The following is a 25,690-nucleotide window of genomic DNA, read 5'->3' on the forward strand; positions in this document are numbered from 1 at the left end:
GAAACTTTCCATCACAGATTCCAGATTGTTTCTGTTCTGTTCATTATTTTTGCTATTCAGACCATAAATTCTGCTCATATGATTCTCATTTCTCTTTTTAAACACCCAAGAATATAGCATTCTGGTTCTTTATTCTTATATTCCACAGGGGCCCTCTGTCTCATCAAATGTTGAGTCATTTTCTTCATTTTTTTTTTTAGTATTTATTTATAGATGCCTGAACTAATTTAGTAGACCTGGAGGCCATATTTCCTTCTATTGTTAATATTTTTCCTGTTGATTTAATCTACTTTTGTTCTAGATCTTTGAGTTTTCTTCTTCCTAAAATTTTTGGTAATTTCTGTCTTTTCCCCACTTCTTTTGCTCTGTATCTCACTTTCTGACTCTTTCATTTGATGATGGCTTCTTTGAGGGATAAATTTCAGAATTTCCCAACCCTTTCACACTCTAAACCCTGAGCTGAGTTCACCAGTTTAGGACTCTAATCCAAACGACTGTGGGTCAACAGAACTTGACCCAGCTAGATGCTGAGCTCTTTTTCTCAAGTTCAATAAAGTGCTGCACAACCCTCCTCCTCTCTTACACACAATGTTCAGTTCCAGTGTTCAGTATCCAGTCCTCTTCCCTCCAATCCTCAACTCTCTGGCCCAGCACCATCAAATCAAAGCTTTTTGTTGCAGGTGCCTCAGGGCTATGACTTTCATAGCCTCCAGCAGGTTTCTGCTCCTTAAAGACTACTTCCAAGCGGACTATGTACTAGTCTAAGGAAAAGTTTTGATGAGGCACACACAGAGGGAGACACCTGCATGAGGGTACATGAGTGGAAGAACAACTCGTGCTACTAACATAATAGGACCTGTCAGGTCATTACATTACTATTTCTGAACCTATTCCCACTGCTCCTTTAGAGGATGCATTCAAATGTATAGTCTGCATGACTATAGGAGTTCCTCTATGGATATATGGGTTGAGTCGGGGAGTTTAGTGTTGATTCTTTCTATTACTCAGTAGTGTTGTGTATCTCTAATCCTTGGTGGTATGTTTGCATGGGATTGGGGATCTTCTGCATTCTTTTTTGTCACCATCTCCCAACAATTTCTGAACAAGCAGACTCCACATTTGTCGATTCCACAACAAATATTCAACAACCGACCACATCTTTCTCATGTCACACACAAATTAAAATATAGAGACCTCATTACGCTTATTTTTTAATTTATTATGAAAAAGGACTCTACTTGATAAAGTAAAACATCACCTTATATACTCTTACAATAAGATGCTTCCCATCAATATATCAAGATCATTTAAGATTTTAAAGATATAGCATATATGAACCTACTTAGTGACATTCTGATAATGAACATCAGGTGAAGCATAAAATAGAGATCATATTCTCCTTAAAAATATTTGTCACTGTGTTGGAAGAGATCCAGACCAGAGTACAGGTTGAGGAGAGATTCCCATTGGTTGGTTAAATTCCCTGGACCACAGGTTCCTCTAGCCATTCCTGTTTGTGTATTATAGTGTATTGATTGCATCAAGCCTCAAGATATTGTAGAACCTCTTGAAAGGGGTCTGTAATCACTTGAAGGAATTTGGCCTATCCTTCCTTGCAGAAAAGACTAAATGAATGATGATTTCAACATGCATCTGACTGCATGCTCCATAGAGCTTGTCAAACAGTATGTATAGCCAGGATAGAAAACATTGACAATGAGCTGGGTCAAGAGTTGAGAAGGGAAGGAGAAAATTGGGTTGGATTGCTCCCAGAAAATTACCCAAAAAAGGCCTCATTTTCCACAATGATGAAATTCCATCTTTTCAATACAAACATTTTACCAGTGTTCTCAGTGGGAAACTATGAAGATCAGAAATAAAAGACTTCATCAAAGAATTGTAGTTCAAAAAAATTATCTGGTCATATGGTAAAAAAAAAGAAATGATAGGTGAATAGCTAGAGTGCTCCAATAGTACTTCACAATTCTAGATGGAAGAAAGAGAGAGCTCCACTATATTTGCAAAGACACAAATAAGTAACAGAAGATGGGAAGTCATGGATAAATTAGGATCTTCATTGTTGGAGGGAACTCCTGAATCAATTGAGATCCATTTAACAATTGAGTTGGATATTTTTTTCATTATCTATAGTGCTTTTAAATATAATGTAGTTTCTCTGCTTATCTCTTTTAACTATTTCTCTTTTTATTTTGTTGCATTGTATAAGAACATGATTGTGATACCTGCATTTATAAAATTACCTCTGAGTTAAAATTATGTATGTGTGTGTATGGATGCCACTGTCATTAACTATTCTTCATCATGAGGTCAGCTCCATCCTCTGGATGAATCCCTGGTTTTTATCTCAATTTCTTCATGGTCAGCTGAGGGCAATGACCTCTGCCAGTCCACCTCCTTTTCCTTGCCCAATTCTCAATTTGGACATTCCATATCCTGTTCAGCATCATGAATGGTGAAATCAGTAAAATTGGTTACAGAGCTGAGTGAGGCATGGGAGGCAATATAATTAAATGAGGGGCCAACAACAACCTCCTCCTTCCCTCCTGTGACTAAGAAATGTTCTTTATTTGAGTCCATTTGCAAGATTAGAGATATTGGACTAGAATTCTTTGAATAATAAACCAGACATTTTTGAAGGATAGCATAACGGTATATCATTCTAGATGGTATTATAATACTAGAGCAGATTCCATAGAGTCCATCTGCAAAAAATACAGATTTCCTTGAGACAAAAATAAAACAGGAATTGACAGAATTGGATTTCTAAACAACTTATTATAGCCCAGCAAAATTTCTGAACCAAGGCCAGAGGCGAAGACAATTGCAGGACAAAATTAATTAATCAATTTTAAAAAGATAGAATCAGTCTGATTATTTTGGTGCTTTTATCATCATCAACAATAAAAAATATTTATATAGCATGCCAAGATTTGAAAAGTGCTATATAGTACATATGTTATCTCATTTAATCCTTACAATAATCCTGTGAGGAAGTTTGTTGACTGATTGACCTAGCATTAGATGGCCCCTGACTTGTGTCATCACACAGGATGTAGAGAGGGGGGAAGGAGTGAAAAGGAGAATAAAGAGAGAAGAGGTCATTTACAGACATTATTAAATTGCAAACTACTATGATTGAGCTCAAAATAGAATGAGGCCAAAACTCTTCTATCCCTTCCTATCTCACATTTCTAGAATGGAGCTTTAGATGCTAAAATCTTAGACCTTTTGTCTTCTAGGTATAGCTGTTGCACAGAAAGCTGTGGTGATACCAAGTCCTCCGTGGACCCCTGTCTTCAAGGAGGAGAAGGTGACTCTGACTTGCAAAGGATTCAATTTGCTAATTCCAGAGAAATCCTGGTGGTACTATGAGAGACGATGGCAGGAAAAGTCAAATCCTATTGAGGTTACAAAGAATGGAGAGTACAGATGCCATTTTCAGAATCTATCCTCTAGTGATCCTGTAGACCCGGTATTTTCCAATGGTGAGTAAAGAGTGGAGTCCAGCTTCAGAAATCACATCCTTGGGAAAGAGCTTTGGGGTGCTGCTTCTCACAGGGAGGGAGAAATGGAAAAGATGGAGAGGACTCTGGGGATTTTAACCCTGTACACACTATGACACTAAAGGTAGAGACAGAGTCAGAGAAGCATCAGAGGTAGAGATAACCAACAAAAGCTTCAGTGGCCAACAGCTCTCCTCAGGTGTTTAGGTAATGCATCCTCAGATCAGGCTGATAAGGGCTATTCTTGACTATAGAGAGAACATAAGTAGTGATCATAATAACAAGTATTATTTACACAGTTCTTTAAGGTTACGAAGTACTTTATAAATATTTAGTTATTTGATCTTCACAACAATCCTGAGAGGTATTTATTATTATCATCCCCATTTTGTGATGAGGAAACTGAAGGCTACACAGGTAGTAAGTGTGTGAAGTTGGATTTGAGCTTGAGTCAATGAAATTCCCCTTCCAGATACAGAAATGTTTTGGGGAATTTACGAAATGAGCGATCATCTGAGAAAAAGATCTTTGTTTTGGAATGAGGGAAACTGGTTATATAATTGAATAATGTGGGGAAACAAAGGAGGGGGAAACCAGAAGCCCTCAATATATGACAAGAATTCTACAGACCCCTCCCTTTTCAAGACAATCAAAAGAAGGAAAGGATAGTAAGAGGTAAATTAAGTCTTCTGTGGTTTCTTACAGATTGGTTGATTCTTCAGACTCCATACTTAGTGTTTGAAGGAGACACTCTGAACCTGCAATGCCGAGCGTGGAAGAATTACTCACTCAAAGAGATTTCATACTATAAAAATAAAAAGCCCATTTCTGTTGTTAGTGAAAGTTCAACATTTTCAATCCCCCATGTAAATCCACAGCACAATGGTCGGTATAATTGTAAGGCCAAGTTTAAAAAATGGAATTCTGTAGAAACTTCGAAAGAAGTAAAGCTCCAGGTCCAAGGTAAGAACTACAATTGGGTGGGAGGAAGAGGGGAGTAGGGAACTCATGGATGGAGCATAGAAGGGAAATGAAATGAAGTCATCTGTGTGTTCCTTCATCTATCTGTGTTTCTTCTTTACTGAGAAAGAGCTCTGATACTCACTAGGCACTGTCGGGCTCCTCTCTCTAGAACTGTTTCCACCCCCTGAGCTGAAAGCCACAACCTCCCAGCCCACAGAGGGGACCTCAGTGACCCTGAGCTGTGAGACCCAGCTCCCTTCCCAGAGGTCAGACACCAAGCTGCACTTCTCCTTCTTCAGAGATGGCAGAGTCATCACATCCAGCTGGAAGAATTCCCAGGTGCTCCAGATCCCAGTCATCTGGAGGGAAGATTCAGGATCATATTGGTGTGAGGCAAAAGCTGTGACTCAGGATGTCTATAGACAGAGCAAACACTTGAAGATCCAAGTAAAGAGTGAGTGTCAGCAAGGGGGGACTAGGAGTAGGGAGTGAAGGACAGGGCAGGGTTAGCAGCTGGGGCTTTGGAGACTGAATATCCCCTTTCTTGTTGCCCTGGAAATAGTAGCTATGTTAAGGAGAGCTACCCAACTTTCCTAGAGTTCCACCCTTTCTCCAGTGCAGCAGCATCAAGAGACAACCTGAATTTCAGGGTTGACAATATTTCAGCTTCTTTGAAACCTTGCTTTTCCTTGCAAACTATCAAACCAATAACCCATCAGAAAGGAAACATGCAATCCACTAAGCACCCACTATGTGCCAGGCACAGTGCTAAGAGCTTACAGCAATCCTCTAAGTTGGGTGCTATTATGATTCACATTTTACAACTGAGGAAGTTGAAACAGATATAGTTAAGCATTTACTCTAGATGATACAGCTAGCATCTGAGACCAGATTTGAACTCAGATTTCCCTGACTGCAGTCCCATCTCTCTACTTAATATACCACTTAGCTGGCTCCGACAGAGAATATTTATTATTTACTAAGTGCCTAGTACTATTTTCTGTTCTGAGGGGAATACAAAAGATTTAGACATATCACATGCCTACAAGAATCTGCTCCACCCAGGCAACAATCTCTCAAGAATTTAATCCTGAAATGTATGATCCTGACTCTGATGAAGAAGGAGTTGGGGGAGGGGAGGGGAGAGGGAAACAGAGGCAGAGACCAAAAGAGATCAGTCTAGAGAAATCAATGAAACCTTTGTGGAGTGCTTGGAGCTTGAATAAGGGAAAGATTTGGGATTCTATTGACCTCTTACCAGGAATATATTTGGAATTTTCCCCCTTTCCCAGTTCTAATCTACAGTGATCATTATTTCCTTTCTCCTCACTTTGTCTACCCAATCCAAGTCCTCTGGTCATATGCAAGGTAATTCCAATCTCCCCTGCTATTTCTGAATTCCCCTAGATCCAGGATCTTCATTTGTCACTTTATGTTCACCCAGGAATCCCTCTCGCTGGCATCCTCCTGGAAACTCAGCCCTCTGAGACGCAGGTGATTGAAGGAGAAAAGTTAATCCTCATCTGCTCAGTAGCTGAGGGCACAGGAAATATTACATTTTGCTGGCTCAAAGACGACACCAAAGAATGTATAAAAAGGAGAACACAACACTCCTTGAAGGATGAGTTAGTGTTGTCTATGATGACGAAGAGTGATGAAGGAGAATATCATTGCATTGCTAACAATAACATCAGCACCATTGCCAGCAATTCAGTGGCTATCACTGTGATAAGTGAGTTCTACTCCCCTATATCCCACCTAGGCAATGTCCATGTTGCGGTTTTAAGAAGGTTCCAAAAGGCTCACAGAAACCACAGAATTGCAGAGGGTAGGAGACTTCATCAAGAGAATAAGGTTTGAGAACCAGTGCCTGGATAGACATTAGCTAGAAATTGCAGAATCACAAAATCATAAAATGTCAGAGTTGGAAGAGACCTCAGATGCCATTTACCCTAACCAATATCTGAACAAGAAGAGCAGGTGTACCATTACTTAATAAATATCTATTCATACTTTGCTTGGAGATCTTCAGTGAAGACCAACCCATGTCCTCTGAAGATAGCCCATTATACTTTTGGATGACTTTCATTGGAATATTTTTCCTTACATCAAGCCTAAATTTGCCATATTGTAACTTCCCTTTTCCCTCACCAAAGTTTCTAAGTCTACCTCCTGAAGGCAAGCAAAACAAAATTAATGTAACTAATGTCTCTTCCAGAGATAGTCCTTTAAATGCTTGAACCATTATCATGTCAAGCTAAGTCTTGTCTTTCTCCAGCTTAAGCATCCCTAACTCCCTCAATTAATCCATGTGTCAGATCATTTTGAAGTCCTTCATTATCCTTCCTCTGGACTCTTCTAGATTATCAAAATCTTATGCTACATGTCATGCCCCAAAATTAATATAATACTCCAGATATAGACTGATCATAGCAGAGAACAGTGGTACTAGCATTTCACTATGCTTTTCTTAACCCAGCCTAATATCAAAGTAGCTTTCTTGCAAGCTACATCAAACTATTGATTCATATTGAGCTTGTGGTTCACTAAAATCCCTAGATTCTTTTTAGATGAAATGTTCCCTTACCATGCTTTATCTGTCTTCTATTTCTTAAGCTCACTTTTTAACTAAATATAAAATTTAAAATTGTCATTATTAAATTTTATCTTGTTCAACTTAAGATTCAGTTACTAAAATATTTTTCATCCTGGCAATGTTATTTGGATTACTAGCTCTCCTAGTTTTCATTCACCTGCAGTTTTGCCTAACATACCATCATATTCTTTTATTTAAGTCGCTGATTCAAAATAATGATGTTAAAATAACATTTTAGGACAGTGATAGTGAACCTTTTAGAGATCGAGCGCCCAAACTACAACCCTCACACCACATGTGAACCCCGCCCTTACCCTAGAGAGTGGAGGGAGGAAGCATTCCCATTTGATGGTTGATGGGCAGAGGGGGGGGTGATGTGAAAAATGTTCTCAGGTGCGGTGGAGAGGGGGAGGGGAGCAGCTCCCTCTAGCACACATGCCATAAGTTTGCCAACATAACTCTAGAAAATGTCACAGTGTAAAATCTGGAATTTAGGGACTATGGGAGCCAAGAATTTCTACAGAAAAATATTTGTGATAGACACCTTTCAGATATGTGTTCATGGGCATATTTTAATGCTAGAACTATTCTCTGATATGTTTTGTTGTCTCCATCAGTTCCAGTGGCTCAGCCTCTTCTCACTCTCAGTGCAATTGGGATGCAGGCTATTGCAGGGGATGTGGTGGAGTTTCGATGCGAAGCCCTCCGAGGTTCTGCTCCAATCTTTTATCAGTTTTATCATAAGGACTTAATCTTGAAGAAGATATTGGCCCCATTTGGAGGAGCAGCATCCTTTAATCTCTCCGTGACACCTGAGCATTCTGGGAATTACTTTTGTAAGGCCAACAACAGTTTTAATAGCCAGCGCAGTGAGATGCTGTCACTCTCCATTTCAGGTAAGTTAGAAGTTCTGGGATCCATTCCAGAATTACCAAGAGATTGTTTGTTTGTTTGTTTTAAACGCTTCCTGTTATATTGGTCCACAAATCAGTACTTTCTGAGAATGAGCCACCCTTGATATTGAAGAAGTTTATTCCCTTACACTCTAGAACTCTTGTTTATGTTGCTCTCTCTTTCTTCTCAGACCCTAAAAAAAGGAACCTACTCATCATGGGAATCACTGTGTCCTTGCTTGGTATCATGGTCATTGCTGCTATTGCCCTTCTGGTTTACTTCAAGTTCCAAAGGAAATCAGGTTTGTAGTCTCTATGATTATTCTTTGTTAAGACAATGAAAAAAGGTTTACTTCAAAGTCCATCAAATAGAATAGAGATCTCTAAAGCAGGGCTAGGAAGAAGCAGAGAAGGTACAAGGACCTCCCTGATCTCTACCAAATTCCCTTCCAAATAGCATTGATATAATACCTCAAAATGAATTCTGGAGTGCCAGAACCCACAAAGGAGAGTGAAACAATTTTTCAAGAGGAGATAATTTAGAAGATAAGCAGGAGGTGTCTATCAAACCAAGTTGGGAATAGAGTACAGACTGACATGCCGAGTCAGGCCCACTTCAACAAGCCAACAAAGGCCTTGGGGGTGGCTGAATCAGCAGCAAAGGTTTCCAAAGCTCTCAGCCACAGATGGTAAGGTGGTCAGAGAACTTGTCAGAATGAGATTGCAGTGGTCCTTCTGCTGGCTTTGAGGGCAGGACTCTGTTACATTAGCCATTGGAATATCCAGGTCATACTGGATAGCAGGGCAAGGAGGACCACGACCATATAGTAGCACTTGCTGCTGCAGGGGAGCAGGGGGGCCTGACCATAGTTACAAGGCAGAAAAAGAGTACTTGTGGTTGCTCACAAATCAGAATACAGATCAGGAAAGTATTAAACATACCACTCCTTAGATCATACCACCTTGGAAGAACTGAAAACTTATAGAGCCCCAGAGCTGGCTTTGAAGGCAGCTGTGCAAAGAACCTGAAGCTTGGAACACTGTTCCATCTACCATGGGAACAGAGCCTATTTTTAACAGATTTTTTAAAGTTTAAAGACAAGAAAAATATTGTGAAATGAGCAAACAACAACAAAAATAGAAATTCAACATGGAAATTTATTTTGGTGACAGGAAAAAACAAAACAAACCTCAGAAGAAGGTAAGTCAATACTGCTGTATCCAAAGCCTGCAAGAAAAATATGAAATGGTCTCAAGCACAAAAAAGAATTTCTAGAGGACCTCAAAAATATTTTAAAAATTAAAGAAGAAAGAAAGAAGAAGAATTAGAAAAAGAAGTGAAAGTGATACAAGAAAATCATGGGATAAAAAGAGCTTAAAGCTTGATAAAGGAGGTATATACCTTAAAAAACAGAATATGTCAAATGGAAAAAGAGGTACAAAAATTAACTGAGGAAAAGAACACTTTAAAAAGTAGAATTGGTCAAATGGAAAGGGAAATACAAAAGCTCATTTAAGAAAATATGCCTTACAATTTGGAATTATGCCCAAAGGTCTTTAAAAGAATACCTGCCATTTGATCCAGCCATACCTCTGCTGGGTTTGTGCCCCAAAGAGATAATAAGGAAAAATACTTGTACAAAAATATTTATATCTGCGCTTTTTATAGTAGCAAAAAATTGGAAAATGACAGAGTATCCCTTGATTGGGGAATAGCTGAACAAATTGTGGTATCTGATGGTGATAGAATACTATTGTGCTGAAATTTTATGATATTGTACTGAAAGGAATGATGAACTGGAATATTTCCATGTGAACTGGAAAGACCTCCAGGAATTAATATGGATCAAAATAAGCAGAACCAGGAGGACATTCTGCACAGAGACTGAAATGCTGTGGCACAATTGGCACAATCAAATGTAACAGACTTTTCTATGATACCCATGATCAAAAAGGAGCCTACTCATAATATTTCAAGAAATTATCAAGGAAAACTGTCCTGATATTCTAGAAAGAGAAGGTAAAATAGAAATTGTAACAATCTACCAATCACCTTCTGAAAGAGATTTCTTAAATGAAAACTCCCAGGATTATTATACTCCAGTTCCAGAACTCCCAAGTCAAGGAGAAAATATTGCAAGCAGCCAAAAATAAATCACTCAAATATCATGGGGCCACAGTCAATATAATACAGGATTTAGTAGTTTCTATATTAAAGGATTGGAGAGCCTAGAATATGACATTTCAGAAGGCAAAAGAACTAGGACTTCACCTAAGAATCACCCAGAAAAACAGTATAATCCTTCAGAGGGAAAAATGGATATTCAATGAAGAAGAGAACTCCTAAAACTCCTAAACATTCCTTATGAAAAGACTAGAGCTGAATAGAAAACTTGACTCTCAAATATGACTAAAAGGAAACATAAATATGTACATAGGAAAGAGAAATCAAAAGAGATTCAATTCTGTTAAACTGTTTATGCTGCTTGTAAATCCCTAAGAACTTTATCATTATTAGAGCAGTTAGAAGGAGTATATATAGACAGAAGCCAAAGGTATGAGGTGTATGTGATGGAATGATATCTAAAAAAATAAAATTAAAAAGTAAGAAAAGGAATACATTGGGAAAGGGAGAAGAAAGAAATAGACTGGGATAAATTATCTCACATAAAAGAGGTATGCAAAAGCTTTTAGAATGGAGAAGAAGATAGAGGAAGCCAGAAGGGGAATGCTTAAACCTTACTCTCATTGGAATTGGTTGAAAGAGAGAACATTCACATTTAACTAGGTATAGAAGTCTATCTTATCCTAAAGGAAAACAGGAGGGGAAGGAGATAAGAGAAGGGGTGGTGCTGATAGAAGAGAGGGCAAATTGGCAAACTGGGGTAAGCAATAGTCAGAAACAAAGTATGTTTGAGGATGAACAGAATGGAAGGAGAGAGAATAGGGCAAAAGGAGGAAAATAGGATGGAAGGTAATACATAGTAATCATAAAGATGAAAAAAACTTTTACAATAATTTGAGGTCTCTAATAAAGACCTCATTCCTCAAATTTACATAAAGAAATGAGTCAAATGTATAAGAATATAAATCATTCCCCAATTGATAAATGGTCAAAAAATATGAGCTGGCAGTTCTCAAAGTAATTAAAGCTATCTAGAGTTTTGTGAAAAAATTCTGTCACTATTAATTAGAGAAATACACATTAAAACAACTCTAAGGTGCCATCCCATACCTATCAGAATGGCTATTATAACAGAAAAGGAAAATGAGAGATGTTGGAGGGGATGTGGAAAAATTGAGAAACTAATACACTGTTGGGGGAGTTGTAAACTGATTTAACTATTCTGGAGAACAATTTAGATCTATGCCCAACAGGTTATAAAATAGTGTATATCCTTTGATGCAACAAAGCCATTATAAGTTCTATATTTTAAGGATATTTTTTAAAGGACCTATATATAAAAAAAAATTTTTTTAAACCTTTACCTTCCATATTAGAATCGATTCTGTATATTGGTTCTAAGGCAGAAAAGTGGTAAGGACTAGGCAATGGGGGTCAAGTGACTTGCCCAGGGTCACACAGGTAGGAACTGTCTGAGGCCAGATTTGAACCCAGGACCTCCCGTCTCTGAGCCTGGTTCTCAATCTACTGAGCCACCCAGCTGCCCCCAAGAATATATATGTATAAAATTATTTAAAGCATTTTTTTGTGGTGGCAAAGAATTGGAAAGTGAGGAAATACCCACCAATTGGGGAATAAATAAGTAAATTATAGTATATTATCATAATGGAACAAAATTATGCTACAAAAACTGAGCAGGAGGATTTCGGTAAAACCTGGAAAGACTTTTTGATACATAGTGAAGTGAGCAGAAAACCATGAGACCATTATATACAATAACAGAAATATGGTATGATAAAAGAATGTGATTGAATTATCTATTCTCTGCAATACAACAATCCAAGACAATTCCAAAGGTCTCATGATGAAAAAGTCATCTACTTCCAAAGGAAAAACTGATGGAATCTGAATCCAAACAAAACCATACTCTATTTCACTTTCTTCATTTTTTTTGTTTGAGTTTACTTCCACAGAAGAATTTATATGGGAAAAGTTGTTTTATGATTGAATGTATAAAATCTATATCACATTGTTTGCTGCCTCAATGAGTGGAGATGTGTGAGAGAGTCAAGACTCAAATTTTTTAATGTTAAAAATTGTTTTTATATGTAATTGGAGGAAAATAACATATTGCCAGATTTTTAAAAAACAAGCTATCTTTCACAAAATGACAAACATGGAAATATATATTGCATGATAGCATATGGGCAATCTAAGTCATATTACCTGCTGATTTAGTGAGGGGAGAGGATATGGAGGAAGGTGGAGAACACGGATCACAAAAATTAAGAAAACAATTATTAAAATTATATTGATATAATTTAGAAAAAATATAAAAGAAAAATCTGAAGTCTTACTTTGTACTGATACAAAGTAAAGTCCCCAGAACCAAGAGAACATTACATATAGAAACAACAATATTATAAGGATGATCAATTGTGAAGACTTAGTTTGTCTGATCAAAACAATGATATGAGACAATTCCAAAGGACCAATAAAGAAAAATGCTAAACACCTTCAGAGAGAGCAGATAAAGTCTGAGTACAGATTGAAGCCTACTTTTTTCTCCTGCTTTTTTTCTTGCTCATGTGTGTTTTCTTTTGCAACATGATTAATTTATAGAAATGTTTTGCATGACTTTGCATGTATAAGGAGAGATTTGAAACTCAAAAATTTTTTAAAGAAAGTTAATTTAAAAAAAAAATGTAATGGGGGCAAGTCAAGTGGCTCAGTGGATTAAGAGCCAGGCCTAAAAAAGAGAGCTCCTGGGTTTAAATCTGGCCTCAAACACTTTCTAGCTATGTGATCTTGGGCATATCACTTAACCCCCTTGCCTAGCCCTTTCTATTCTTCTTCAGTATTTATTCTAAAATACTTCAATATTTATTCCAAGACAGAGATTTTTAAATGCAATCAGAAAATATTTAACAAAATCACTAAAATGTATTTTAGTACTTTTTGAAATTGAATTAAAATATTAGTATATAAAAAAATTAAAAATAAAGTAGGAACTGGGACCTACTGGAAGATGAGTTCAATCCCAAGGAACTCCCAAGGGTTATGTGATCAGCTAATGTGTGGGAGGGAAATGAGTTGTATCCAACCTTCTCTGTCATAGCCAATTGTAGAACTCATCTGCAATATCTATCTCACTCTCCAACATTTCTTCATTCTGTTCCATCTTCTCTTGCACAAATTAACTGCCTTTTCCTTATAAACCAAGTGTGTGCTTCATAGATATAAAGATTAAAAAAGAGAGAAAAACAGAGAGAGAAAGAGAGAGAGAGAAAGAGAGAGAGGGAGAGATTTATTAAACCTTGGGGATTCAAATACAAGCAAAAAAAAGGGGGGGGGGAGACAGTCCCTACCTTTAATGTTCAAGGATTCTGATTGGGAAAGTCAACACATAAATGGAGCTGGAAAAAGGGGAAATGACACCAGCAGGAGAGCAAGGATCCTGGTGAGAATAGAATGTCTGGAGAGTGAGGAGTAGAGCCGAGAATGAAGTGAGTAAGCATGACCTGGGAACCTCATGAAATGATGTTTGAGTCCAGGAATACACCAATCAGAAGAAAGGGATGCAGGGCAGAGGCATTCCCAGGGTGAGAAATCTGCTGCTAAGAAGGTGGAAAGTTAAAAATGAGGAGTGGAATTGGGTAGTTAATCCAAACAATATCTTGGCACCCCAAAACAGCATTTTGCCAGGCACCTTGGTAAAATTCAACTTTCTCTCCGAAGCATGCCCATCCTTCCCTCCCAGATCATTTCATGGTGGAATACATGTATAATGGAGGTCAGACTCTATATTACGAAGCAATAAGTGGTGAATAAAAGACTTGCTTTGCTCCCTTTTCAATTTGAATGAATAAATTGCACGGGATAAGTAGGCATTGATTAGTTAAGTAACTTGATAAAGACCCCATAGATATGAAGTGGCAGAGCTGGAATTCAAATTCAGTTCCTCTGGTTCCAAATTTATCATTCTTTCAATTGTACCATGTTGTGTCATGGCATTTCAATCCCATCTTAGACACTACTTGTATGAGTAGGGCAAAACAAAGCCAATGCAGACTAAGTTTCCTAACCTTCAAAACAGGCATATTAATGCCTATAGTATTAAATGCACAGGTTTTGCATAAGGACCAAGCTATGGAATGCATGTGCAAAATACTTTATGAACCTTAACTCTATTTGTAAATATCAGTTATTTTGTGATTATAAATTGTGATAATAAATATCACAGTAAGTAATAAGCATTTAAAAAGATAGGATACCTGAGAATCACAGGTTGATGTAGTTAAAGAAGAACTAAATAATCAAGAGAATTAGGTTATGTTCCTAAAACTGGCATTAATTTGTATGATGTTGAGTGATTGACTTAATCTCTTTGAGTCTCAATTTCTTTCCTCTCTTGTTACAAGCAAATGAGCAAATGTAATAACTATTCTATCATGCCTACTTCACAGATTGTAGAGGGTTGTGTTTTTTTTTTTACAATAAATGAGGTAACCGATTTTTTAAAAAGCATTTTAAAAGTCTGAAACACTGAATAAAGGCTTAAAATTTTATTTCTTAACTTATACTAGTAGAAAAGCTGACCATAATAGATGACCTATAGTATTAAACTATGGCAAACCTATGGCATAGGTGCCAAAGATGACATGCAGAATGCTCTCTGTGGGCATGTGGTTGTCCTCCCCACATAAGAGTTCTTTACTAGAAAGGCAGAGGGACTCAGGTGGAGCTGCTCCTCTCCACCAAGCCTGAGGACATTTTTTTCACATCTACAGTCCCTCTGCCCAGCAGCCCAATGTGAATGCAAAAGGGATAAGGTGGGCAGCTCATAGGCAGCAGAGCTGGAGGGGAGCAGAGCACTTGGGTCTCTCCCCTCCCCCTCTACACTTGCTGAGGACATTCCTCACTTCACCCATCCATTTGCCCATCAGCCCAATGGGAGTACTTCCTTCCTCCCCTGTGTGGGGTAAGGGGGGATGGCATACCCAGCATGTGGTGGGGGAGGGGCATAGCATACCTTTTTTTTTTTTTTTGCCTTTGTATCCTTATCTTTATTTTTTTTTCATGTGGAAGCACTTTATTTTTTTAAATAATTTTTTATTTTTTAGAAAAGTTATCATGGTTACATGATTTGTGTTTTTACTTTCCCCTTCCCCCCCTCACCTCCTCCCCCAAAGCCAATGCGCATTCCACTGTTTTTAACATGTGTCATCAATCAAGACTTATTTCCAAATTGTTGATAGTTGCATTGGTGTGGTAGATTCGAATCTACATCCCCAATCATGTCCACCTCAACCCTTGTGTTCAAGCAGTTGCTTTTCTTCTGTGTTTCTACTCCTGCAGTTCTTCCTCTGAATGTGGGTAAGGTTCTTTCCCATAAGTCCCTCAGAATTGTTATGGATCGTTGCATTGCTGCTAGTACCAAAGTCCATTACATTTGATTTTACCACAGTGTATCAGTCTCTGTGTACTATGTTGTTCTGGCTCTGCTCCTTTCACTCTACATCAATTCCTGGAGGTCTTTCAGTTCACATGGAATTCCTCCAGTTCATTATTCCTTTGAGCACAATAGTATTCCATCACCAGCATATACCACAATTTGTTCATCCATTCCCCAATAGAAGGGCATACCCTTGTATTCCAGTTTTTTGCCACCACAAAAAGCGCAGCATAGCACACCTTTTTGGGGTAAGGGGGTACGCATGGCACTCAGTCTTGGGGGGGTGGGGGTGGGGACAGGGTCCAGCACTCCATCTCTAAAAGGTTCATCATTGCTGACCTATGGCCTTGGTGCAGATTTATGATCTATTTCTTTAACTCATCTCTTTCCTGGTTTTTTTTTTCCAAGTGGCCTATCATATAAGCCAATGAAAATAGTCTGTTTCTGTTTGTTCTTCCCATTTGGTCTTCATCCAAATGTTATACAACCATGCTTTACATGCTTTACATTAGCTGACAAAGCTAATAGCACAGCCAAGTATTGGACATTAGATCTCAGGAAGGATAAGCCAGTATTTATACTCACTGGAAATTTGTAGCATTATTACAAAGACAAGTTTTAAGCCTATGAAACAATACAAAATTGTCATTCTAAATGTAAGCTATTCATTTATAGTTTATCTTTACCAAAGCTTGGCAAGTCAACAACAACATATTAGCCACTAACTATAGATTCATGAACTCTTAGATATAGAGGAAGAGAGGGAAGGAGAGAGGGAGGGAGGATTGAAAGGAAGGAAGGAAAAAGAGGAAAGAAGGAACAAAGGAAGGAACAAAGGAAAGAATGAAGGAAGGAAAGACAAAAGGAAGGAGAGAGGGAGGGAAAGAGGAAAGGAGGGAGAGAAGGAGAGAGGGAGGAAGGAAAGAAGGAAACTATTGTTCCATTCCTCTGTTAGTATACTCTTCTCCTTTGCTTTCAGGAGGAAGTTCTGCCCCAGAGCCTTCCAGGTGAGTTCTCTGCCTCTTCTGTTTTATCATATTTTCTGTGTGTCCCCACTGCAAAAACATGGAATTGGGTCTCATCTCTGTCATTTGTTTCTTGGGCAAAATGTGTTTAGGTTTTGCGTAGGGAAAAGCAAAAACAACTTCCAGGACCCTGTTACTGCCCGGAGCCCTAACTCACCACCTTGGCTATCCATTTACTGCTCTGCTTAGACTAACCATTAATATCATGTTTGTTTAAATATTTAACTTGGAGACTTATTTTATGATGTATATTTGTCTGTGTATTCTCTAATTCAGTTCATATGAGAATCTTAGGCTAAAATTATTTATAAGTCCTTACTTATCTTGTCCTGAGTTTGTCTATAACTCATTCTACATATGGCTCAGCCCAAGAACAAGAACCCAGAAAAGTGTTCCATCAATGCCTTTTCCACATGACAGTTATAAGGATAAGGATTCAATTGAACCAGCCAAGGACCCAGATTTGCCAATTCACCAGTGAGATATTGTTATCCAGGTATCCACCCTCTGGAACCTGTTCCTAGGCTTTCATATCTCATCTTCTAATTGAGAATCCCCTTTGGACTACTCTATGATTCTGTTTCTCCTATAAGATTTCATTTCATATAAACCATTTCATAATCTTTCCAGAACTCTTGACTTCCCTATATCTTGTTCCTCCCATCCTATCTCCTTTCTCTCAGAGCTCTCTTCCTGACAGAGTCACTCAATTTAATGCTGTCATTGTCCCAAGACATATCATGTGTTTCTGTGTCTCACAGGGACCCACCTGTCACACACCTCCAAGAATCAGGCCACTTAAAATCAACCACCCCAATGGAGCTGCAGCCAGTATATACCAATGGTAAAGTCTTTTCCCTTTGGATTAGGTTTCCAGTGTAGGTGCATGAAGTCAGGAAAAGGGAAGGAAATAAATACTTATCTAGCACCAATAATATGCCAAGTATTATTCTAAGGCTTCTTAAAAAATATTATCTCTGTTGATACTTAGGACAACCCTGCAAGGTAGGGACTATCATCCGCATTTTGCAATTATGGAAATCAAAGCAATCAGAAATTAAGTGACTTGCCCTGGTTCACACAGCTAGTAGGTACCTGAGGTTGGATTTGAACTCAGGTCTTTCTAACTCTGGGTCTAACCACTGAACCACTCCTAAACTCCTGAAGGGAATTGGGTCATGGAGTGGGGAGAGACTCTGCTTAAGCCCAGTCACTCACAATAAATCAACAGTGGAAAGAATATTGGAAATGGAGACAAGGACCTTGGGTTCAGATCTTGCCTCTACTCTTTTCTGTGTGTGCCAAGGTCACATTCTCCTTGAACTTTGGCTTACTAATGTATAAAATGAGAAAGTTGGTTGAGCTGGCATCTGAATTTCTTCTAGTTCTTGATCCAGGATATTATGACTTTTCTAGAATGATGGTGAGCAATATTGCATAGGACATGAATGTACAGAAGATTCAGTGGTCTGAGATAGTGGCTAGGAGGACCTTCAGTAAAACTTTTTTTCTCTTCCAGTGACTCCATTCATTGAGGATGTGATCTATTCTGAAGTCTGGAGTATAAATCAGGGGAGACTAGACACAGGTAAAATATTGGGCAGTGGTTGCAATTCAGAATCATATCTTTGTTGGAGTTTATGGCATGTATCAGTTGATCGAAACATTTCAAAATGGAATGGTCTTCTTTGTAAGGCAATAAATTCTTCATTACTAGAGATATTTCACAGAGCCTGGTTGACTATCAGTGGGTTAAGGTGGCTGAAGAGTTCTGTATATAAGGAAGTGGGTTGGATGGTATGACCATGTTGCTTCTTTTCATGATTCTAAGAGCCTGTGATGTGAATCTTTAATCTTGATTTCCTGAGAAAGTTTGTTTTCTCTGCTATATCCTGTCATTAGAGACAGATAATTTCATGGTGTAGTCTATCATGCAGAAAAATGAAAGTTCTATTTAGCACATGTATTTAGTTTATTCTGTCAGGTTTACATTCTATGGTGCATTAGGACACAATGAGGAACTTAGACCTAGTTCTTACCCTAAAGCAACTCACTACCTAGAAGAATAATATGGCAACATAATTATAAATCAAACCAGAACAATGTAAGTAGAAAAGAGAAAGAAAAGTATAAGGTAGTAAAAAGGTTCCATGGATAAGTCAAAGGAGGAAGTGTTCCATTCCAACTAGGGAAGACCATGGAAGATTTCATAGTGAGAGTGGCATTTGAGCAGGGACTTAAATAAAGCATAAACTTCAATAGCCACAATGGCCAGAATGAGATAAAGGGAAGAGGAAGGAGGGAATTTCCAAAATAAGGTACAGTCTGAAAGGTACAAAATCAGGGATTTCCTGAGTATATCATGGAAATGAAGAATGGTCTTATTTGACATATGCCCTGGGGAACAGTAGAGCATGTCTGAGAAGGTAAGTTGGGGTTATAATGTATAGGGTCTTGAATGCCAGACTGAGAAGTTTGTATTGTACTATATGGATAGTAGGGGATCATCAAATATTCTAAGCATGAAAGTAACATGATCAGAGCTATGCTTTTTTTCACATCTAATTTTATTTAATTTTTAAATTTTATTTATTTATTTATTTTAAATATTTTTTCCCATGGTTACATGATTCATGTTCTCTCCCTCCCCTCTTCTCTCCCCCTCCTGGAGCAGACAAGCAATTCTACTGGGTTATACATGTATTACTTCAGAGCTATGCTTTTAAAATTAATTTGATAGCACTATACAATACAGAATGGAAATGGGAAATACTAAAGTCAAGGAGACTACTGATGAGATTATTGAAACAGAAAGATGATGACGAGGGCAATGATGATCTAAGCTAATGTGGTGGCTGAGAGAACAAGAAAGGCAAAGGAGCAAAAATTCGAGAGTCACAAATGGTGATTGAGAGATAGAAATTGACAACATTTTGTAAGTGATTGAGTTGGGAGGTGAGAAGAAAAGCCAATGAGGAAATTATGAGAATAAAGTCAAAGAATACTCCAAGAATTCAAGTATGAACCAATAAGAAAACTGTCGTACAATGAATGAATAAATGAAAGAAAAGTGTTCATCAAGTGTTTGCTATGTTCCAGGCACTGCTATGGTACTATGTGCCAGGAACTGGTTAAACTTCAAAGATATAAATTTAAAAGTGAGCATCCTTGCTGCCAAAGAATCTATCTTCTGATAAAGGGAGATAGCACATAGTAGGGAAACAATGGCCAGTGAAAGGAATTTTGGTCTGAGGAGTCACAAAGCAATCAATCCACATACTTTTTTCAGAAACAATGGTAGTACTGATTTGATTAACAGAAAAAAGGTCTGAAATAGTGGATGATTGAAGTGGGGGGAGTAGAAAAGAGGCATTTTGAGATTCAGTGGTTCCCAAACTTTTTTGGCCTACTGCCCCCTTTCCAGAAAAAAATATTACTTAGCCCCCCTGGAAATTATTTTTTTAATTTTAATAGCAATTAACAGGAAAGATAAATGCACCTGTGGCCATCACCACTCCCCTGGATCGCTGCAGCACCCACCAGGGAGCGGTAGCACCCACTTTGGGAATCACTGAATAGATGAAGGTATAACATAAGTGAAGGTATAACATCCAGATGGAGATATCCAACCAAGTAGTTGGAAATATGATGAAGGCATAGGAATGATGATACTGCCAATGGGGAAAGTATAGAGAAAAGGAATTAAAATTAAAATTTTGACTCTGGATCAATTCAATTCAGCTCAGCAAATATTAAGTACTGATCATGTAAAGAGTTAAGGGAAAAAATAAAGTTTAGATAATAATCCTTTCCCCCATAGAGCTTATTATCAGAAGAACAGTAGTGGGAACAGGAAAGAGACACACACAGGTACAATAATCCAGAATATTATAGAGTAAGGGTATTGCGAAGAGGACATTTCTGAAGCTTATTAGAGACAGCACAGTGTAAGGGGGAAAAAAGAACTGGATTTGAGATCAGAAGACCTGCATTTGAATTAAGGATTTACTTATTACCAGTGAATTTAGATAGACCACTGTAATCCTAGGGCCTCAGTTTCCTCATCTTTAAAATGGCAAGGTTGTATTTGATTATCTCTAAAGTTTCTTTTGACTCTAGAACTAAGATCCTTATGAGCAATGACTATTAAAACAGATCTCCAATAGTAGATTTTTTTTCCTTGGGATTTAATAATAGCCTTCTTTATCATACATACAGTCACTAGGATAATGACCCTTCCAGGGGGAACTGCCTTTTGGTCTTATGGTCACTTCTTATAAGCCTATAACTATGTGTTGTTTAGTTTCTTTTTAGCTCCTCCTAATTAGTCAGTTCCTAGACCTTCCCAAACGTTCTTAAATTCATGGAACCATTTGAAAATGTATCCTCAATCATCATAGTGCTCCTTTTCTTTGCTACATGAAGTAAGCCTTGCTGAGTATAGTCATGGAGCCAGCTAACTATTCTGATACCATCTGTTCCCTACCCAAGTCCTAAACCTCAAAATTATAAGAGCTATGAAAGTCACCCATTCCCTAGTAAATGAATTAATAAATTAATTTTTAAAAAGGCATTTGTGGGATAGGCACTGTGCTGAATGTTGGAGACACAAATATAATGTGAATCATTTCTTGGAACATGTTTAGAGTTGTCTTCCTGGGAAAAGATAATATGAGAGAAGTTTGTGATGTTCCCCTCAATCCGGTAATACAAAACTAAGAAGAATGTACATCTGTGTATGGTATACACTGAATGGTTCATTGGCCATTTCTTGCTCCATAGCAATGGCAAGTGAGTGAAGAGTTGTGTCAGTCAAAAAAAGAGAAAGTCTCCAACTTTTCTTTGTGGCAAGTAATGAACCCCTACAATTCCCACTGGTCTCAGCCTTCAGACAGAAGAAAGCCTGGTGGTTTTGGATGGACCATGGCAATTACTCAGTCATCCTTATCCAAACCACAAAAGAAATTAGAACTATTAAAACATGTTATAAATATAACTTTCAAGAACAGAATAAACATCAGAACCAGCTTCTACCCTTCTGGAAGAGAAAGAAGATATTCCTTTACTGTTTGATACATATTCTCTCAAATTAAAACTCAAAAACTCCCAATTTGGCCACTAACACCGGAGAAAGATGGAGCAACCAGGCAGTGAAATTTTTGCCTTTTGCACCTCTTTGCTCAGCTCCCCCAGTCTTGTCTCCTATTCTCATATATGTTGTATCTTTTGTTCATTTGAATTAAGTCAACACGTATTTTTAAGTACCTAGAAGGTCAGGCACTGGATTAATCCCTGGGGATACAAAAAAAGGAAAATAATTATGTATAGACAAGATACAACAAGACAATTTGAAGCACTGCTACTTCTAATGCTAGTAGTACCAGCAAACCCTCCAGCTACTGTCACAATCAGCTACTTAGCAGTCAATGAGGACATCCTTCCATCATTTCAAAACACCAAGCTCTTTCAGCATTGTTACCACATGGCCAAATGAAGATCACAAAGATCTCACGTAACCAACCAGAAACAGGAAGGGCAACTCTGAGCATAGTCCATTTGATGGTACTGATTATACAAAGTCAAAAGAGCAGTCCCCATGCTCAAGGAGTTTACATTCTGAAAGGGGGGGACCACTCATATTGTTGAGCAAAACCCAGGGTAAAGCAAAGTTATAGAGATAGCAAGTGGAGTCATGAGATAATCAACTGATATGCCTTTTCCATAAGCAATAGTAGTATTGATTTTATTACTGTTCCCAGCACAAAAGATGGCAAAACAGGGAGATGAAGTGGGGCACAATTGCTGCCAATGTAGCAGAAAGATGTTTTATGGGGAAGCTTGGATCTTCTAAAGGTAATGAGTTCTCAATAATTAACATAAGACAAGGGCAAGAGGTACAAATGGAAGAATGAGGCTACAAAAATGCCTCTGGGTGACATAGTAGAAAGATGGTATTCTTATGTGACTAGTGACTAGCTGCTTCCCAGGTTCCTATTACCAGGCACTTTTCTTTAAAATTTTTACTTTGAATATTTCCCCCTAGTTACATATTTCATGTTCTTTCTCTCTGCCCCAAGCCCCTCTATCCCCCCTTAGCCGATGCACAATTCCACTGGGTTTTACATGTATCATTGATCAAGACCTAATTCCATATTATTGATAGTTGGACTAGAGTTATCATTTAGCGTCTACATCCCCAATAATATCCCCATCAGCCCATGTGTTCAAGCAGTTGTTTTTCTTCTGTGTTTCTCCTCCCACAGTTCTTCCTCTGAATGTGGCTAGTTTTCTTTCTCATAAGTCCCTCAGCCTTGCTCTGGATCTTTGCATTGCTGCTAGTAGAGAAGTCCATTATGTTCAGTTGTACCACCGTGTATCAGTCTCTGTGTACAATGATCTCCTACATCTGCTCCTTTCACTCTACCAGGCACTTTCTGAGAAGGAAGAATAGTGAGAGATTAGGCTAACCTCTTTCCTCCTTGCCTCCATTGAAGTCTTTTGGGAGAGGATATAGAGACATCACTGAGTAACTCCTCTTCATGATTCTTTCTAGAAAACTACTATCTCATGGAATCTGGCTTTTTTTTAGACATTTGACTGTCTAGTTTCTAATGTGCATAGTGAGAACACACTTGTCCCCTCCCTTCACTAATGGATCCTCTCTAAGAGGGATCAAAGGACAAGTTAAGAACCACAAATCTTGTAGGCATCTATTATGGAATGTGCTGATCATTAGAGATGATTACATTAAGAGAGAAATTATAGACATCCTTAGCAACCAGGAGTCCCTGTCAGGTTCTCATGATCATAAAAACAAAAAGCAAATACCCAAAGCAGTGAATCTTCAGGCATTCTTTTGGTGAGGACTGGAGGAGGAGAAAGGCACTGTGAATGGAATTTTAATGGAAGATTCAAAGATCCATGGGGTTTTAAAGAAATTTAGTAGAAGGCAAGAGTTAAATAACAGATAAAACATAAAGCTATCTTGTCAAGCCTTGCCTGACAAATTATTCAAGGGTCCCCAGGAAGGGGTAAGGAAGATGATGCAAGATACAAATATCAGGAGGTCTGAGAAGAGCTGATAGCTAATCAAGGCAAATTTTATTTGCTGTAGCTTCTGTTTTATAGAGAGAGCAAACCAGGCTGGGGTTTGTGCACAAGCTTTCACATACAAAATGAAAATAAATGATTGGTAAAGTGATATAAGATAGTCTTGTTTACCTCATTGAGGCTACACAAAGGATTCCATAGGATCATAAATCAACATATAACGGCCTAGCTTAGATTCCCAAGGAAAAGCATACATTAGTGATTTTGCAGGTACATCTAGTACAAATGGGGGTGGGGGAAGAGGGGTTTGAGGTCTCAGGGTGAGGAGTGAGCTATATGACTAATTGACTGGTCTATGGCCTTAGTCTTGCTGAGGGTGCCTTCCATGTCCCTTGAGCTTTACCTTGATAGGGTTTCAGGCTTTGCTCCCAACACTGTCTTGGTTAGAAATTAGATAGAGAAGGGGGCAGCTGAGTAGCTCAGTGGATTGAGAGCCAGGTCTAGAGATGGGAGGTCCTAGGTTCAAATGTGACCTCAGACACTTCCTAGCTGTGTGGCCTTGGGAAAGTCACTTGACCCCCATTGCCTAGCCCTTACCACTCTTCTGCCTTGGAGCCAATACACAGTATTGACTCCAAGATGGAAGGTAAGGGTTTTAAAAAAAAGAAAAAGAAATTAAATACAGAAGAAAAAGGAAAAACCCCACTGTAGAGGGAAGCAAAAGAGAGGGCACAGGGGTTCTCACTCTAGGACATAAAATATGAGCTATATCCTCTTAAGTAGGAAAGTCATGGCCCACAATTCAATGTCCCTTTTCCTCCACAGCAAACAACTCAGAGAGCCCTCCAGAAAAAATGGTGAGTCATATTCCCTGGTTTTCCACTCATATATTTCTTCTTTCTTTCTTCTACATGTCTTCATTTATTTTTTTTCTTTCTAGGACTTCTCAGTTTTGTATTCTGATGTGAAGACATATAGCCCTAGTAATTCAACAAGGAACAATAAGAATATGGATAGGAACCATGAAGATGATACAGAAAATTATGAAAATATCCTATTCTCCTGACTTTGTGATCCCAGAACCAACACCCATTTGCATTCTTCAGGGACTTTCAGTTTACTTTTCAGTTTGCTTTCTTTCCTGGTACTCTTTCTTTAGCTCCTCTGAGGTAGAGCTAGTATAGGCTTTATTCAGTGAGCATCAAGAGGTGCCAGAGCTTTGGATAAGACATGGTTGTGGGAAAATAAAAATAATGAAAAGGTCCAACCAAAGTCATCCCCTCTAAAATCGTCTCAAAAATAGTAAGAAACTGTGCCAAATAAAACAATAAATCATCACATTAAAAAAAATATGAACCAAAAAGAATCTACATTAAGGTACTCTACACATAAAAATGAAGAAAAGAAGACCCACCCCTAAGAAGCCAGAGAGACATGCTGTTTCTGTTAAGAAACATAAAATTCATTTAGAGTCAAAATGAGAGATTGAAGAAGAATCTAATATACTTCAGTTGAATACAAAAAAGCTGCAGATAGCAATCATGATCTCAAACAAGGCAACAGTAAAAATAGTTATGGTTAGAAGAGGCAAGCAGGGAGACCATATTATATTTAAAGACACCATAGATAATATAACATTATCAGTGTTAAATACCTTTGCACCAAAAAACATAGAATCTAAGTATTTAAGGGAAAAAATCAACTAAATTGTTGGGAGGACTAGAGAGAACTTTAATGTTAGTGTTGTGAACTTTAATGTGCCTCCCTCAGATGTTGACAAATATAACAGAAGAAGATAAGAACAATATTTGTCATATGAACACAATATTTGAAAAATTAGACATGATGGATCTTGGGTAGTTATTCAATGAGAATTATAAAGAATATACATAATTTTCAGTTTTTATAGTACCTTTAAATATAACTAACCATATTCTAGTACATAAAGGACTTATAAATAAATTTAAAGGATAAAAGAATTAAATAAGCTACTAAATATACCTAAAAAAATAAGTAACATGAATAAGCATAAAAATGTAAATTCTAAAAACTAAAAACT

At 37.9% G+C, this 25,690-nt stretch overlaps 1 protein-coding gene across 1 annotated transcript in view; it reads left to right on the forward strand.

Annotated features, from left to right (window-relative positions):
* Positions 1 to 24,710, forward strand: part of LOC123246075 (Fc receptor-like protein 2) — a 32,462-nt gene extending 7,752 nt beyond the window's left edge. The window contains exons 2-12 of the mRNA XM_044675022.1: positions 3,261 to 3,506; positions 4,230 to 4,487; positions 4,657 to 4,941; positions 5,932 to 6,219; positions 7,701 to 7,979; positions 8,168 to 8,278; positions 16,536 to 16,563; positions 17,343 to 17,425; positions 18,101 to 18,169; positions 24,457 to 24,488; positions 24,572 to 24,710. Coding sequence (XP_044530957.1) covers positions 3,261 to 3,506; positions 4,230 to 4,487; positions 4,657 to 4,941; positions 5,932 to 6,219; positions 7,701 to 7,979; positions 8,168 to 8,278; positions 16,536 to 16,563; positions 17,343 to 17,425; positions 18,101 to 18,169; positions 24,457 to 24,488; positions 24,572 to 24,697 — 1,805 coding nt within the window. The 3' untranslated portion in view covers positions 24,698 to 24,710. The remainder of the gene's footprint in view (positions 1 to 3,260; positions 3,507 to 4,229; positions 4,488 to 4,656; positions 4,942 to 5,931; positions 6,220 to 7,700; positions 7,980 to 8,167; positions 8,279 to 16,535; positions 16,564 to 17,342; positions 17,426 to 18,100; positions 18,170 to 24,456; positions 24,489 to 24,571) is intronic.
* The last annotated feature ends 980 nt before the right edge of the window (positions 24,711 to 25,690 follow it).

The sequence above is a fragment of the Gracilinanus agilis genome, chromosome 4 (genome assembly GCF_016433145.1).
Source record: "Gracilinanus agilis isolate LMUSP501 chromosome 4, AgileGrace, whole genome shotgun sequence".
NCBI classification, from domain to species: Eukaryota; Metazoa; Chordata; class Mammalia; order Didelphimorphia; family Didelphidae; genus Gracilinanus; species Gracilinanus agilis.